Raw genomic sequence first — 17,719 nt, forward strand, 5'->3', positions numbered from 1 at the left:
GTAATTTTGGTCACGGTGAGGGTGTTGGTGGTGGAGGCAGTGATGGTCAAGGTGAAGGTGAAGGTGATGCTAACAGTTATGAATATGTTGATACTACTGAATCTTAGCCTCTGTACATATACACAGTGCGCTTCCTATCTTAAGGAGAGAATTCAGAACCTTTTAGGTGCTTTTTGCTGAATGGACAAAAACCACACCTAAACCAAGTAGTCAACTGCAAAGGACAATTTTAAATTTTAAGCCACAAAGATCATTCTTGTGGCCTAAGGAAGAAAATTTGAAATGTTAGAAAATAAAAAAGAATAAGATAAAGAAGATTGCCAAAGATGAATTATTGGGGGACAAAAAGATGCAAATGAGGTTCATTTGCTATTACTCCATCTTCTCTCCACCGAAGGACACACAGAGCCTCAGCTACAACCCCAGAGACCCAAACTGTCTATTTTGGAGATATCTGCCTCTGATGTTCCTGAAATGGCACCTTCCAGAAAGGCATTGCTCCCCAGCTTGGTCTGTCCCAGGGAGAGATCAGCAGGAACAAGCTTTGCATTATTTTAAATCAGGGTATTTTCACACGGTTAAACAGTGCTAACTTCATCATCTGGATCAAGTGTAAATGCAGAACACTATCTGTCCCAGATTCCATTTGACAACAATCCTGTTCTGTTCTTTCCCTTTCAATGTTTAGGTTTAAGCTTTTCAGCCTGCTTTTTTCTCCTCCCCGACTAACAAACGCAATTTCAGTGCTGAGTGCAAAACAACAGTAGGTTTTGCCCACAGTTGACGAAAGAAATCTCAGAAATAAACAGGAGCTGCCGGAAAGACAACATTTTTCCATATCATAAAGCTATCATTCCAATGAAATGGTGAATTGAAAATAGTCATAAAATCACTAACTTGCTCTCGTGTTTAGAGGGATGACTAAGGAAGGTATAAATGCATAGCCCTGTCTCTCTGGTAGTATTATCTGTTGAAATAAACCTCTGACGATCCTTGCTCTCCAGAGGTTATTTCTGGGTAATCGGGCCCACGCACTTAAAAGTTTGCCATTCTGATTGCCTGTCTTATGTATTTCCCCGGGGAAAAAAATGTTTCATAGAACACGTCTGTATTCCAAATAGTCTCACATGCTTATAAAACAGGCTTGTCAAACAGAAGAGACTCATTGGCACGTTCCTCTTCCACAGCATGGGGAGAAGGCAAAATAAATCCCCAAGACATCTGTAGGTTCTCTATTTATAGGAAGAGTTTGAGAATCTTTGACTCTTTAGATTCAACAACAGCTCTGGGGATCAAATCATATTTGTGTCCCAAATATTCGTCAAGAATGTTAGAATTTGGTGTGGAACAAGAACAAATCACAAACAAGACATTAAATCAAGAGTCCAAAACAGAGAAAGTGGACTTACAGGTTGCCCTCTCGGTCCTTGCACACCCCGCGGGCCTGTGGCTCCTGCATCACCGATTTCCCCCTTTTGCAATAAAGGGTAAACGTGAAGTTAATTTTCTCCTGTGAGTTCATGCAGTCTTACGTCATTTTCCTTAGAGATTCTAGAGTCACGCTTTTCAGGTCCTAAAATTGGCATCCCCATATAGTCCAAGGTAAGCATCTTCCTCTGGACTTTGTTACATGCAGATAATAACAAATATAGTAGAGATTTTGGCACTGAAAATTAGCAAAACCACGTGTGAAGCACCAGGAACAGAATTTTATATTATTCTGGCTTTTCTAGGTGTAAATGTGAGAATCTTTATTTATATTGAATCCATATATTTATCTTTTTATTGATATGTCTTTGCCCACTGATCTAGGTGGCCATCTATCCATCCATTTTCTATACGTCAGTCTATATGTCTTTCTTTCTCTGTATCCCCCATCCATCCACTTATAAGGTAATGGCCAGTCAACACCACCACCAACCATATCAGAGACTCCTGTGGGAAACAATCACATAAGGAGAGATTCATATAAGAAAACCCAAGCTGCAATCAAAAGAGATGTGTTCTCTGACATTCACCTTCATTCCTGTTGGTCCAGCTTTTCCTTTGGAACCAATTGGCCCTGGAGGTCCAGGAACCCCCTGCAATAAGATCAGGACTAAAATCACCTCGAGGGCCACAGAGTTAACTATCTGACTCTTGTTACTATTGAAATGATCTGGAACTGGTAATATACTCGCAAATCACCTTCACTGTTTTATACAATTAATTGTATCTTTCAACAGACAAAATGCTTCCTATGCACATTCAACCTTTGGGCTGGGGAGGGGGGTGAGGGAGCGGGCAGGAAGACAGAGGCGTTCTGTGCGAGAGGCCGCATCTACCAAGTACTGAGCACTGGAGCAATGATCTGGCTACTAGAGGGAAAAACACCATTTGACTAGGAGATCGAGAAGACAAACACCTGGACTTTCACCCGCTCCAAACAGAAAATATTATCAAATGAAAATGAAAGCAATACAATCGGTTTATAGGGCATTAGACTCTTCCTGATCAGGAGAGTAAGAACAGAACTAGGACATAGGCCATCCCGGAGCGGCTATTTTGAATCTCCAGATCGAGATGCTTATCCCTAACTTAAATCACGCTGCTCGGGGTTTAAGCTAGATCAGATGCTCCCATCATGAGGAAGCCACTCCTGATCATCTGTCTCAATGAGATCTGACCCTTCGATGAACCACTGGGATCCTGGGTCAGGAGAAGAAGGGGCCACCAGAAGGAACCAAGAATGGGAGCCAGTTTGGCCACTTCCTATCCAGATGACAAATCATTTTTAAACCCTTTGAGCCTCGGTCTCCTCATCTATAAAATTGGGATGGTAATGCTTCCTTTTATGTTTATGAGCAGTAAATTGGTCTTTTATACCCCTCTTACAGTTCCGTTTTTTCTCACACTATAGGTAAGGCGCTATCAGCTTGTGTTAAACACCCTTGGGGCTCCGACCCAATCTCATTGATCACTATATTCCCACAATGCACCTACAGTAGAAGGGGGTACACCCAGTGATCAAATTAGCTATTGCTAGAAACCCCTGATACCCACCAAGCCCAGAACAAACAGTGTAGCTTTATGTTATTAGTCCAGAACACTCAGGCCATTGTTAATGAGCAGCTCTACTATAGCTTTTAGTTTTTCAAACCTACCTCAGCACCCGGTAAGCCTCTTTGTCCAGAATTTCCTGGTGGTCCTTGCCTTCCTCTCAGTCCCTAGTCCAAAGATGAAATTAAAGTTCAACCAATGTTTATGGAGCTATTTATTTCCCATGTAACCACAAAGTCACTGTGGTCAATGATGGGAGCATAAATCAGGGTGCCCTGACCCGTTGCTATCGTGTTTATCACACACTCCTCGGCAGCATCTGAAAGGGAGCACCCCAGGCTCACTCCATTGGAAGCACCGGCTGTGAACCTTCAGCATCTATACCCTGTAACCACCTCTGCAGTTGAATCTGATGAGCCCTAAAATTTCAGAACATCGCTTTTATATTTTCATATGCCCAACTAATTTTAAATCCTGAAAGGGGAATGATAGGGGCTGCTAAGATACTGATCTCCCTTTAAAATTCAACCTTTTCTTTATACATACAAGGGCTGAGGACCAGAGGGAGCATTTTGATTTTGTCAAGAACCAATAGTACATTTGCCTGTCCTCAGTAGTACAATAGCCTAACCTCACCGGGCACATTGCTGGGGAGGTACTCATTTTCTCCCCAATCTATTTAACTTTACTGATTTCAACACTAATTTTTTCCAGCTTTTCTGAGAAATGCTTTCCTATTAGAAGCATGGATCGTGATTCTTTACTCCTGCGTGAGGCATTGTAATCACCTATTTAAATAGAACATTATCCCCATATCCCAGTGGGAAGTGAAATTAACTAGAGGTTTTATTGATTATCTTGCTCATGGTTCACAACACAGCTTGTTCCCTTTGACTCAGCAGTATGATAAAGTGAATATAAAAGAGAAAGCCAGGATGCCACAGTGGTGGGGGGTCCAAATTTGAATTAAGCCAGTGATCAAAAGAAAGGCAAAAATCCATCTCTCAGTTGTTTCCCCCTATGTTCAGACACTATTTTCTATCGTAAAATAAATACAATCTCTAATTACACTTTGATCACCCATTTTGTTCTTTTGTACCTTCGTCAAGTCAAAAAACAACAGAAACCTTCCAAAATTATTGCCTGACGCTCTTTGAATTTTTTAAAGTTATGGAGAATGGTTCAGTGTGTTAGCAAGAGATGTTGTTTTAAAGTTCTTCCATTTGGGGCGCCTAGGTGGCTCAGTTGGTTAGGCGACTGCCTTCGGCTCAGCTCATGATCCCAGGGTCCCGGGATAGAGCCCCGCATCAGGCTCCCTGCTCGGCAGGGAGTCTGCTTCTCCCTCTGACCCTCCCCCCATCTCATGTGCTCTCTCTCTCTCTCATTCTCTCTCTCTCAAATAAATAAATAAAAATCTTTAAAATTAAAAAAAATAAATTAAGTTCTTCCATTTGATACTTGGGAACAATTTGGCCTTTAAAAGAAAGATGTAGGACATGTTCCAGAAGGATTTACAGAATGACAGATTTGGGTTATGCTTAGAAGATCACAAAAGAACTGGTTGGACGTTCAAATTTCCAGTTATCACTGAATAGTTTACAACACCCCACTTGAGGGCAAGACCCTTCCTTGCCTTAATGTTCTGAACATCCCACTCCTTTTAGCAAATTGCCCTATGTATAACAGATACTCAATAAACACTTGGCTGATTTTTTATGCCAAATTTGAGTACTTTGAATACACAGCTTCAGAGGCAGTCATTAAGAGCATAGATTTTATAACTGACCTGCCTGAGTTTGAATCCCATCTTTAGCATTCACTAGTTGTGTGAGCTTGGCCAATTTACCTAACTTCTCCATCCCCCCCACCATTTCTCTCTATAAAATAGGGATAATAACCTTCCATTGAAGGATTAAATAGGTTAATACAAGTGTTTAGGACCATATTTAAGACATAATAAGAACTCAGTAAATATTAGCTATTGGAGTTTAACCTGCCCAGGAGAGAGACTGTACAATTTGCTTTGGAAGGCCCAGAAAAGAGATAACCAAGGCCATTCTGATATACGTTAAATCCGTATCCAAGAATCTAAGTGATAATTTCAAACAAATATCCTTTAGCACTAAAAACAAGTTCACTGATACAACCTGTGAGCCTGGGTATCCAAGCTCTCCTTGGTAACCCCGTTCACCGGATTCTCCACGCACACCCTGTCAAAATAAGCAAAACTTAGTGAGTTCACCAGGCACCATTAGTGTTCCTATTGAAGGCAGCCAGCCTTTCCTGCAAGATGTCACTTGAAAGCCACAAGAGAAAGACAAAAAAGATTTTGATTGTCTGTGCTCTGTTCTCTTGGGATTGGAGAGGATATGGAGAGAGGGGGCTCCACTTATGCTGGAAAACCAGATTCTTACTGTCTTTCCCAGTCTTTGCACGTCTCCTTCCGATATCTTAGCTGGTGATAGAAGCAAAAATACTTTGTTTAAATAACCCAAGCTCTCATTTAACTTAATAACAGGTCCCTAAAAGCCCATCCATTCCTTTTAAGGGATATGGGCTAAATGCTCACTGGTGTTAAGGACACTTAGCCCATGTGAAGAAACTCAGAAGGTTGAACAGAGTGACAAGCGTGACATTCGGGGTCAAGACACATAAAGCACATAGAGAAATGGCAGAAAACTGACTTTTTTAAAAGATTTCATTTATTTGAGAGAGAGAGAGAGAGAAGGAGCAGGCAGAGGGGCAGAAGGAGAGGGAGAAGCAGACTCCCTGCTGAACAGGGAACCTGATGTGGGGCTGGATCCTAGGACTCTGGGATCATGACCTGAGCCAAAGGTAGATGCTCAACTGACTGAGCTCCCCCCAGGTGCCCCCCAGAAAACTGGCTTTAAAACCCTACAGATTTGGGGCGCCTGGGTGGCTCAGTCCTGGGATCGAGCCAGCATCGGGCTCCCTGCTCAGTGGAGAGCCTGTTTCTCCCTTTGCCCCTCACCCCGCTCATGCTCTTTCTCTCTCAAATAATAAATAAATGAAATCTTAAAAAAAAAAACCCTACGGATTCTTACAGTATTAAGCTGGCTCTCTAGGCAAAGGGTGAGCTGTTTACATGATTCATCTAATAACTGATTTAATTTCTCCCTCAAATTAATATTTTCACTTTTACAGAGAAGATACATTTTCTAAGATTGAAGATAAATCCCATTTTGTGAATTATTCTGCCTTCTTTTTCATGTTCATGTGTTGGGAAGATTACCATTTATTCAAAGATTTGCAAAGAGAAAAAATCTTAAACTCAGAATTAATCACTATGTGGATCAATTCCTCATGCTTCTTAAGTTTTTAAAACTATTCAGGTAAATGGGAAGCACTTCTCTTAATCATTACTGCTATATTATTCTGCTCTTTATCAGTTGATTTCTAGATTTATAAACATAACTTTTATTTTTTATTTTTTAAATTCAATTAGCCAAAATATAGCACATTATTAGTTTCAGATGTAGAGTTCAAAAATTCATCAGTTGCATATAGCACTCAGTGTTCATCATATCACATGCCCTCCTTAATGCCCATCATCCAATTACCCCCCCGACCCAACTCCCCTCCAGCAACCCTCACTTTGTATGTTATAAAAGACATGTAGCTAGAAATTTTGAAATAGGTTGTGAAATGTTTGCACATAACATTACTGACATTCACAGTGCAACATTCTGAAAACAGTTTGGCTCTATGGAGCTAAGTTTAGGCTCTTTTATTATACCTGCATGTCTGTACATTTATATTAAGGAAATCATTTCAGCAAAGCAAAAGCAGGAACAAAACAAAAAACCTGTAATACAGTTTTTCTTTACATCACTGACCATGATATCTAACATAATAGAAATTACCCAAATGCTCAACATACGAAATTGTTTAGCAAATCATTGTTCTTCTACAGAGAATGCTGTGATATATTAAAATGATAATAGGAAGATTTGGAAACAGAATAGCAGACATAAAATAGTATGCCCATTATAATACCTCTTTATTATCTATCTAGTACTGGAAACACACAAACACGAAAATAATTGCTGGAGGCCAGTGGGTTTACGGACACATAAAAAAACGAATGATGTTCTTAATTTTATCAAAATTAACAAGTTCAAGTTTTCCCTTATTACCAAAATAAGCTCTGCATTGATTTGTTTGCCATAATACAGTGTTTTCCATTAAAAAAATCTTATTTAGAATTCCCATTTAATATGCATCTTGTAGATGCCAGCATATCTAATTTTATAGACAGTAATGAACCATTGTTTTCCACACGTCCAAGGCATGCTGTAATTTGGAACTCAGCACCTCTGTAAACTATACTCTTCCGATCATACTTGCTCATCTTTAGCAAGTTACAGCCTCAAAAACATAAATGCATCTATTATGACCAATGTTCCAACACTGGGTTTACTAGCAAACTATTGACATGTTGGATCAGCCCACGTCACCATGGAGTCTGCAAATAGTTAGGATTTTATCTCTTATTTTAAAAAAAATCAAAGCTTGAATAGGGAAAAGAGCAAGCAATGACAGGGATTCATCAGGATTACAATGCGCTAAATGGAGAGGCTTCCTATGAAAGGCAGCAGTTTGCACACATTTTTCTCTGCTCCCAAAATGAGAGGTCGCCGTTCTACAGTTTTTCCTGAGAAGGCAACAGTGCAGAGGCCCAGAGAACAATCGGTCTGAATTAGAGCAGGAGGACAGAGGGCTCAGGAAGGAGAAATCCAAGAGAAATAAACCCCACGTGTTTGAATCTATTGGGAAGTTATCAGTTTTCTCAAAGAGCTTTATAATTAACTGGTAATAGGCACATAGAACACAAAGCAAATAAGAAGAGAGGGTGCCTCAAGGGAAACAAAAGTTACATAGCTGCAAATAATATTTGCCTAGTCATCATATGAACAATCAACTGACTTGACCGAAAGTGGAGAAACTAAGTGTATCTCAAGGATGAGCTGGAGGAAAGGGTATGGAGAAGGAGATGGGCAGGTTATGGAAAATCTTTATCCCACAGAGTCAGGAATCAAGAGAAAAACGTCCCAAACTGAAAACCAAGAAACAGCAAAGTAAGCATGCTGTTTAGAAAAACAGCAATAATACCAGAAGGAATAGCCCACAGAGATGAAAGTGAGTGCTGCCGAAGAGCTGGAAAGAATGGACAGGGAGATATTTTTCACCATAAGCTTAATGAATGCAGTTTGACTTTCAATGTATGCAGAGGCTTCACTCTGATTTAAATTAAATTTAAAAAAGAATAACACAGGAGATGGGGTCACATAGGGAAACAAAAATAACCATGACCCAACTGAGCAGAGAACCCACTGTGAACTGAATGGATATTTAGATAAACTACACGTAGCATCACAAAAGAATTAAATAATTCAAGAGCAGGAAATTCCTTCTATTGCCTAGAGCCACTTAATTATCCAAAACTTAGCCAATTTCTTTCTGCCTTGTGGGGATAAGAACAGTAGGATAAAATGATAGTTCAAGACATTATGTATTCCACAAGTTTTAAAACCAAATTAATAGTACAAGAGAATATCTATTTAAGAATTTATTTCAGGGCGCCTGGGTGGCTCAGTCATTTAAGTGTCTGCCTTCGGCTCAGGTCATGATCCCAGGGTCCTGGGATGGAGCCCCGCATCGGGCTCCCTGCTCAGCGGGGAAGCCTGCTTCTCCCTCTCCCTCTGTGTTCTCTCTCTCTCCCACTCTCGCTCTTCTCTCTCAAATAAATAAATAAATCTTTTTTTAAAAAAAGAATTTATCTCAAACCCTAAACATTTTGTGAGAAATAATATTTTACTTGGTGTCAACAAAACTTGTTTGGATTTTTGAGACTTGGAATTTCTCAATATCCATAGTTTTCTAACCTATTTGGTCTGAAGACTAGAGGTTCCATCTTCTTTTGTACCTAGGAGGTCAGAAGTCATTGCCCAACACACACACACACACACACACACACACACACACAGGCTGAGAGTTGACATAAATCAGTCTTTGACTTTTCCTCCATCTCTAAATCATGAGGATGCTAGAAAAAAATATCAGCAGAGCATGACCACACTGTGATGGAGAGAAGTCTACATAATAAATCTATTTTGTGAAAAAATTTCCAAGAGCATCCTGATCTTTGGATTTGAATCCTGTCTCCACTGATTATTAGCCATGTGGCCTCTGACAAGTTTTGCTAAATCTATATCTTCTCTCTTATCTGTAAAAGGTAACCAATTTTGCTCCTAACTCCTGGGGTTGTAGAAGGGTTACTTGAGGTGTTAGAAATAAAGGTGTAGCACAGCAGCTGGTGCTAGATAATTGCTTAGTAAAATACAGTTCCCTGGCAGAGATAGCCCCTATCCCACCCTCAAATCACATCCTTCCCATTGGGATAAATACTAAAAGCTAATCTTTTTTCATCGTGTAGGGACTATGAGATACCCTTGAGCACCCACAGGAAGTCCCAAGTCTTTAAATGGAAAAATCATTATTTCAGAGGTAAAACCATTCACTAAGGTATTATCAGCTTCTTTTCAACCTAAATGAAAGATTATACTAGGTTGGAGGGGAAGCAGAGAACCACATAAGCTTTTTCTTCTTCATGGAAAAGGTCTCAATGAAAACTTCTCGGTGATCTTCCTGCCACCTCAGAGAGCCCAACCAGAACTCCCCTGGACTTCAGAGAGAACTGTTTTAAAGTAGCCATATCTGTGGAATGAGAAGCAAGTCTTTGCTGAAAACACCGACCTTCAGCCCTGGCACACCTTGTCTTCCTCTTGACCCCTACGAATAGAAGGGAAGCAAAGACCTTAGAGAAGGAAACAAGCCAACTTTCCCCACAGCTGACCTCTCTCCTTCACAAAAGCAGGCGAAATACAACCCATGAGCGATTGTACTAACCTGAGGGCCAACACTTCCAGGTTCCCCCTGAGGTCCATCGAAACTAGAACGTCCCTGAAAAGGAAGAAGTAAAGGGAATATGAATTTAGATGTCTACATCCTTCTGGATTTATTCTTCTGACATGAGCTCGCCAACACAGAAGCCGCTAGCCACAGGTGGCTATCAATTTTAAATTCATTAAAATTAAATTAAATTAAAAATGTAGTTCCTCAGTTATACTATCCACATTTCAAGTGTCCAGTAACTCCACGTGGCTAGTGGCTACCATATTAGACAGCACAGATATAGGATATTGGATCTCGGAAAGTTCTATTGGTCAGTACTTCTCTAGAAGCAAAAGGATTGATTCTGGTGTTTTAAAATAGCCATGTTGCTATTTTTTCCCAAAGACTGTTCATGTAACAACCCTTCAGGGTTCCTCATGCTGGGACAGTAGTCGGATATATTCCCCAATAACCTGTGCTTAATATTTGAAAAATACCAGTACTTCCCTTTCTACCCACCATATAGGATGCAGAGTAGCAGACAGAAATGGAACGCAGAAGAGCGAGTCTCTGCACATGCAGAGTGATCAATACAGACAGATGATGACAGAGGGAGAAGTTACACACAGTCAGGATGAGAAAACCCTCTAGTGCTTTCACTTCTTTAAGGTCAGAAATGAGAAGAGGAGTGATGTCCAGAGAAAATGAGTCCATCTTTCAGGAGAAATGGAAACCACCTTGGATCCCAAGTAGGGATATTTTAGATCCTCAGTAAAGTCACATGCTAACTCAGTAAGAACACATAAACAGGGAAAGAATGTGAAATACAGAAATAAAAACATTTGTGCAAAGCTGTTCTTCCAACTGTTATTTATAATAGATTAAATTCTGAAACAATATAAATATCCCACAATATGAGGGAAGTGTTGATAAAATTATGGTAGAAACACATACTGAAATAGTATGCAACCATTAAAAATTATGTTTCTCAAAAGCTTATGAAGGAGAAAAAATGTGTCATAACATTCTTTTCAAGTATGTTAAATTCTCTGAAAGAATAATCTATCCACAACATGGAGAAAGACAAAACGATGTTTCCTCATTTCTTTATACTGTATACAACATATTTTAATAAACCCGTGGGACCCTTATCTGACTTTCTCAGGGAGAGTAGCTTTGCCATCATCAAGTTAGGAACGTTCTGTAAACTGATGTTTTTCTTGGCTACCAGAACTATTAATTTTTTCTCTACATTTTACTTTTCTGTATTACCAAATATCTGTAGTGTTACTTTTTTTTTACATTTTTTTAGATTTTATTTATCAGAGAGAGAGAGACAGAGGCAGGCAGAGGGAGAAACAGGCTCCTTGCTCAGCAAGGAGCCCGATGTGGGACTTGATCCCAGGACCCTGGGATCATGATCTGAGCCGAAGGCAGACGCTTAACCGACTGAGCCACCCAGGCGTCCCTGTAGTGTTACTTTTTTTTAAAGATTTATTTATTTATTTGAGAGAGAGAAATGAGGGGCAGAGGGAGAAAGAGAATCCTGAAGCAAACTCCCCGCTGAGCTCAGAGCCCGACCCAGGGCTGAATCCCAAGACCCCGAGATCGTGGCCTGAGCAGAAATCAAGAGTCTGATGCTTAACTGACTGAGCCACCCAGGTGCCCCAGTAGTGTTACTTTTATAATGGGAATTTATATATATATAGGAGGCTGTATGAGAGAGGAGGCTTCAGACAAGTCACTCTCATGATTGGTCTAGATATAAAAAAGATGCTTTCTTAAAATGCTTATCATTTTCTCATTTCAATAGTAGACAGTTTTTTTTTAAAGATTTTATTTATTTATTTGAGAGAGAGAATGAGATAGAGAGAGAGCATGAGAGGGGAGAGGGTCAGAGAGAGAAGCAGACTCCCCGCCGAGCAGGGAGCCCGATGCGGGACCCGATGCGGGACCCGATCCCGGGACTCCAGGATCATAACCTGAGCCGAAGGCAGTTGCTTAACCAACTGAGCCACCCAGGCGCCCCAATAGTAGACAGGTTTTTTACAGCCAGCATAACAAAGGAATCATTTTGGCAGATGTTGGAATCATTGGGTGAAAGACTGTCGGGGAAACAAGAAATTTACAGTCTCAAAGTATCATTGCCAGATTACTTGATCATTACAAGGAGGGAAAAAGTATCTTCACAATGGATAAGTCTGGTAACCCCATCTTCATCAAGTGACCAAATTAATCTACCAGTAATTAGACAGCCAGACACAGTGTCCCTCCTGGTGACTGAGAAGGGTACCACCTAGGGACGCCTGCGTGGCCCAGTCAGTTAAGCGTCTGCTTTCCGCTCGGGTCATGAGCCCAGGGTCCTAGGATCGAGCCCCGCATCGGGCTCCCTGCTCAGCAGGGAGTCTACTTCTCCCTCTCCCTCTGACCCTCCCCCTGCTTGTGCTCTCTCTCGCTCTCTGGCAAATAAATAAATAAATAAATAAATAAATAAAATAAAATCTTAAAAAAATTTTAAAAAGTTACTACCTTCCTTAATCTGCCAAAAATGCTTAACCTGAATCTAGTCATGAGGAAACAATCAGACAAATCCTAATTGAGGGATGGTTAGCAAAATAACTGGTCAGAAATATCAATGTCATTTGACAAACAAATAACTGCACAGCAGCTGTGATTGAAGGATACAACTGAGGCAAGACAACTAAACGTGCCATGTAGTCCTTGATCGGATCTCAGAACAACAACAATAAACATATACATGAAGGGCGTCACTGGGGCAAGTGTGGAAATCTCAATATGGGCTGCATATCAGAAAATAATTTTGTGCCATATCTAATTTTTTTGAGTGTGGTGACTGTATTATGTTTATATAAGAGAATGTACTTGTTCTGAAAAGATACTTGTTGTATATTTGGAAGAGAAATGTTGTAAGACCTTCAATTAACCCTTGATTAATTAAATAATTAACTAATCAAATGGCTCAGCAAAATATTTCAAATATTACCTATGTATCTGTATAGAGAGACATAAAGTGAATATGGCTAAATGATAACAATTGGTGTTCACTATGCTGTTCTTGCAACTACAACTTTTTCTGCAGATTTAAAACTCTTCAAAATGAAAAGTCGGGGTAAGAAATAATACAAGTTCATCATAGAATCTTTCAACAATTCAGAGAATAAGGTTAAGAAAAAAATGCATAATTTCTGGGTGTTTTTCCTTCCAGAATAGATAGATATAGCTACATTCTACCAATTCGGACTCTTGCTGAATACAGAGTTTTGTAATCTGGTCTTTTCAGTTAATATTACATCCAGAATGTTTTCCTTGTTATGAAATAGTCTTCTAAACTATTTTCCATGGCTTAGTAATATTTGATCATGTGCCATTGTTTATATAAACAATCCCTTATCATCGGACATTCAAGCAGTGTAGTGATTTAAAACCTAATAATCTAATCTCTATCCTTGGAGTTAAATTTTTGTGTTGGTCCATGGTTACCTTCTAGATCAATTTCTAGAATGGGAAAGACTGGATTAAAGGACATACGCACCTTAATCCGCGGCAGACACAGTTGGGGGCTACACAATTCTCTTGCCCCTTTCTTTCTTGCTAAGAAAATCTGTTTCATTTGGGACAACACGCCCAGCTCCAAGGGATGAATTCTGACAGGTCTGAACCCCAGTCACGGAAATCTCATTTCCTGTGTCAGAAACTTGCTTTCTCTGGGTTTCTTAAAATGGGGCAAGGGCAGGTGGGGAACACAGGGGCCAGTCAATGAGCCAAATGAGCCAAGAAGAGAATATTGCTGGCAGTGCCCTGATGAAAGGAAAGTGCCTTTCCTTTTGGCATTTTATGTAAAAATGAAGACAAAATGCTTGGGCTGCTAAGCCCGGGGACCACGCTGAGGATGGCACCGTGGAAGAAAGGGTCTGAGTCCCTGATGACATCCCTGGCTTTTGATGACATCATTGAGCTAGTGTACCAAACCAGAAATCACCTTTTCCTGGATTATCAAAAACATGTTTATTAGCTAAACACTGCCAGTCAGGCTTTGTCACTCCTATATTAAAATATATAAACTTGTATATTAAAATATATAAACCCATGTTTATTAAAACATATAAACAACAAACAGTAGTCCTAGCTGATGTATGTTGCCAGATTGCCTTCCAAAAGCGTTGTATTGGTTTTCCTTCTCAGAAGTGGAAAAGCAAAAGGGTTTTCCATCCCTTCCCCCATACTGGGTGTACAATAAAGTTTCTGTTTCGTTTAAAAGACTGCTTCATTTGGGGGACTGTCTCCATCCAAATTGCAACATAGAATCTCCTCTTCGGTTCAACCCAGAAACAAATACAGGTATCCTCTCCCTCTTTAAAAGTATGTGTTCATACTTTTTTCAAAAATTTTTGAATTTCAAAAGAAATTCAAGGAGGATTTTCACTTCTACAGAAAAGGGCAAAAATTGAAAACAGCACTCAGCATGTGTTTTGCCACTGAGCCTTACAGAGGCAGCGCGTACTCCATACAGTGAGAGGCCCCGCGAAGCCACACTCCCTCCCAGGGGACCACACTCAGCATCATCTCAACATCCAGCTGCCATAGCTTTGAACTCTGTGAGCATCCGTGCATCTCAATTTATTTTGTGCATCCCTTAGCAAGATGTGTCCTAAGGTATCAGGGAAGCCAAAGAGAGGTTATTTTTGGGGTCGGGGAACACTTAAAAATATTTCCGTAGAAATTAATGGTAATTGCTTCTTCGCTTACTCCATTTCTGTTGATGATTGGTTTCGTAGGAACGCTCTACTTCTGCTTGGACATAGCCAAGGAAACCTGTACCGAGGAGAGACTGCCCCCTTGAGGTTTATCTTCTAGGGGCACTTAACAGGCTAGAATTTCAGCCTCCGCAACAGCAGGCTTATGTAATTGGTGAGAGTGACTTTTATTACCCAAGTCTATTCAGAGAATACTAAGCACCCTTCTTTGAGCTCAGCATGGGAGTAGAAACCACGTGGAACACAAGTGCAGTATGACGTGGCACCACTTCAGAGGGTCACAATTTTGGTTTGCACACACAATTCAGGGATCTGATGTTCCAAGTTAACCCTTAGCTATAAAGTCAGCAATGGAACCAGACCTCTGAAAACTGTGAGCAGGAGGTTCTCCCCATCGCTGTGATGCACACAGTACTGGACAGTTGGTCTAGAAGCCAAAGTTCTTTCCTAGCTGTAAAACCACGAGCAAATCATGGAAACAAATCTCAACTCATATACCTTCCTTCCCATGACAACCATTAACTCATGGAAATTCTGAAATGGTTTCTCTAACCTTCCCACCTTTCAGATGAGGAAACCAGGGCCCAGATGGGTTAAGAACTGCCCTGCTGTTTTCTTAGCTCAATCTCATAACTGATTGAGTAGCTATTCACAGGGCTCTCTGATCTCAACTCACCCAAGAGAACGCTCTCAATGGATTTTGTCCAAAATAACTGTAATTAACGACAAGATGAGAAATTCTTGCAGTAAGGAGTGACAGCTTTCTGGCATAGCCACATAATACTGATCCTGTTACAAACTGGATTTTACTCTGGTTCTGGACATATATAAAATGTATGTGAATGAGTCACAACTTAGGGAAGAGAATCAACATCCTAAAGTTTTGTCAAAGGAGGCAAATTGGAGTCCAAAGCAAAGAGAGGTTGCTTTCCAGGTGTAAAAATTTTGCTGTGCAGACCCTGTTTCTGGAAGTTGGGAATGATGAGATGTGAAGACTGAGATACTTGGGTTACTTTGGCCATTTTTCAGTCATGCATTTTAATGACTAGGACATAAAACATCTAAATATGGCTTCCAGCCAGTTAGCAGCATCTGCAAAGTTAACAAGTCTTCCACCTTTGGTGAGATCTTCTGTCATGACACTTCCAATCTTCCAAGCTAAACAAGGATCTTATCTTTAAAAGTGGTTAGTACTCGATTCACATCAATCAACATTGGCAGTGGTGGAAAGCAAGTCAGCAGTGTAATGGCCTGACCGCTTTTAAATCAAGACATCATTATGAAACTGGAGAATTCTTAAACTGAAAAGATCTTAGGCATCACTGAGCCTGAGGTTTTCATTTTGGAGATGAAGAAACCAAGGATAAAGGAGACTAAGTAACTTGTGTTACTAGTGTTGTGGGAAATGAGATTTTTTTCAGGAGAAAAGGAACCACTAGACAAGGGTGCAAGGACAAGGCTGTAAGTAGAGACTAGCATTCAGAGCTCCTGTCTCCACGGGCAGTGGAGGCCCACAGGTGTGCTCTCTGTGCTGATCCGGCCAGAACGCCCAAGCCTTCTTCACCAGTTACATCTTTCCCACATGTACCAGCATCCCCAAACAAACAGAGACCATCTTACCCAATGTCCACGCCTTCCTTTTTCTCCCTTAGGGCCTTGGATGTAACTATCTGCTCCAGGATCCCCCTGAGAAAAGAAAAAGTTGCTTACCTCAAATGGATGGGAAAGATAGGAAAAGTTATATCGTATGACAGGAAATATGATTTTTTAAAGGCACCAAAGTAGAATTTTTAATTGTCTGGGCCTGCTCAGAAATCCCGAATACCCAATGCAATTAAAGTTGCGAACTCTTTAAGAATCCAAACGTTCTATAAGATGGGTCTTCTCACAAATCTCTTATTTGTTGCAAGGCTAAGATAGGCTGAACAGATGTCTCGTGATGAATAATTAATTGCTGTCTTTGTGTCTAAGCAAACTGTTTATAAGTCCCTGGACTAAAACAGAATCCTTCAACCAGCACTTACAGGGTCTCCCCTTAACCCAGGCTCTCCGTGCTCTCCAGGAGGTCCAGGTGGTCCTGTCAAGCCCTTAAATCACAGGAAAAAAAAACATGTGTCACTTTAAAAGATTATTTATTTGCCTAAAGGAAAGAGAACATTAAGAGGGAAAATGAGAATCGCATTAAAAGACCAATTTAGTACTTAAACTTTAAAGCATTTGCCGCTAAATAGGTGAGGTTGCAATGCAGAAAAGAGCATACTTTTTATTGGAAATCTGTGATATATGTGGTCCTAGGCAGGCATTACCTCACTAAACCCTTACAACTCAAGAATTACATATCGCATGCAAGTAAGCTAAGGCTCAGGGAAGTTGGACCCAGCTCTCCCTACCAAGTCCCTGTTCTTTCCACTTCTCCCTCATACTCCTACACAGAAACACACATAAGAAGAAGGCTTTCTCTACCACAGACATGGGCAGCGCTGGCACAGCAAGATCTCATGAAAAAAGGGGCCAAAAGAGAGAAAAATGTTTCTGGAGCTCCTACTATAGAAAGGGAACCAATGAGGTGAAGCAACTTGCCATAAGACTATGATATAAGCAAATGGCTGCCGCTCTTAAAACCTGCTGTTAATGGTACCCCCTCTGTGTAGTAGTTCCTGCAGAGTAGGAAAGAGCCCCCACCCCAGGAACCTTCCTCAAATTATGTTATGTGCCTGGTTCTAGAGGGTATATGCCACACTCTGAGCATAGTGAAGTAGGACCCATCTCTGAGATCTGGTTTTCAGACACACCGGGAATGGAATGTTCTCTGGGCTCTAAAAAAAAAAAAAAAAAAAAAAAAAAAAAAATGCTACTTCTTATTATTACTTATTACTCCACCTTACCTCTTTCCTCGCCTGATATAATGATAAAAGGGAGTTCCTTAATACTAAATTCCAACCCTGCTATCCAATTTACTAGCTAGGCAAATTTGACTTCTCTAAGATTCA

The 17,719-nt window shown here is 40.4% G+C and overlaps 1 protein-coding gene across 1 annotated transcript in view; it reads right to left on the reverse strand.

Annotated features, from left to right (window-relative positions):
* The window catches only part of LOC114205549 (collagen alpha-4(VI) chain-like), a 96,127-nt gene that overhangs the window by 30,326 nt on the left and 48,082 nt on the right, over positions 1-17,719 (reverse strand). The window contains exons 17-24 of the mRNA XM_028099048.2: positions 16,754-16,816; positions 16,350-16,415; positions 9,970-10,023; positions 9,817-9,852; positions 5,187-5,249; positions 3,144-3,206; positions 2,019-2,081; positions 1,410-1,472 (exon numbers count right to left, since the gene is read on the reverse strand). Of these exons, the coding sequence (XP_027954849.1) occupies positions 1,410-1,472; positions 2,019-2,081; positions 3,144-3,206; positions 5,187-5,249; positions 9,817-9,852; positions 9,970-10,023; positions 16,350-16,415; positions 16,754-16,816 (471 nt within the window). The remainder of the gene's footprint in view (positions 1-1,409; positions 1,473-2,018; positions 2,082-3,143; positions 3,207-5,186; positions 5,250-9,816; positions 9,853-9,969; positions 10,024-16,349; positions 16,416-16,753; positions 16,817-17,719) is intronic.

The sequence above is a fragment of the Eumetopias jubatus genome, unplaced genomic scaffold (genome assembly GCF_037043125.1).
Source record: "Eumetopias jubatus isolate StellerSeaLion01/CBP00866 unplaced genomic scaffold, mEumJub1_p1.0 scaffold_1, whole genome shotgun sequence".
Taxonomy (NCBI): domain Eukaryota; kingdom Metazoa; phylum Chordata; class Mammalia; order Carnivora; family Otariidae; genus Eumetopias; species Eumetopias jubatus.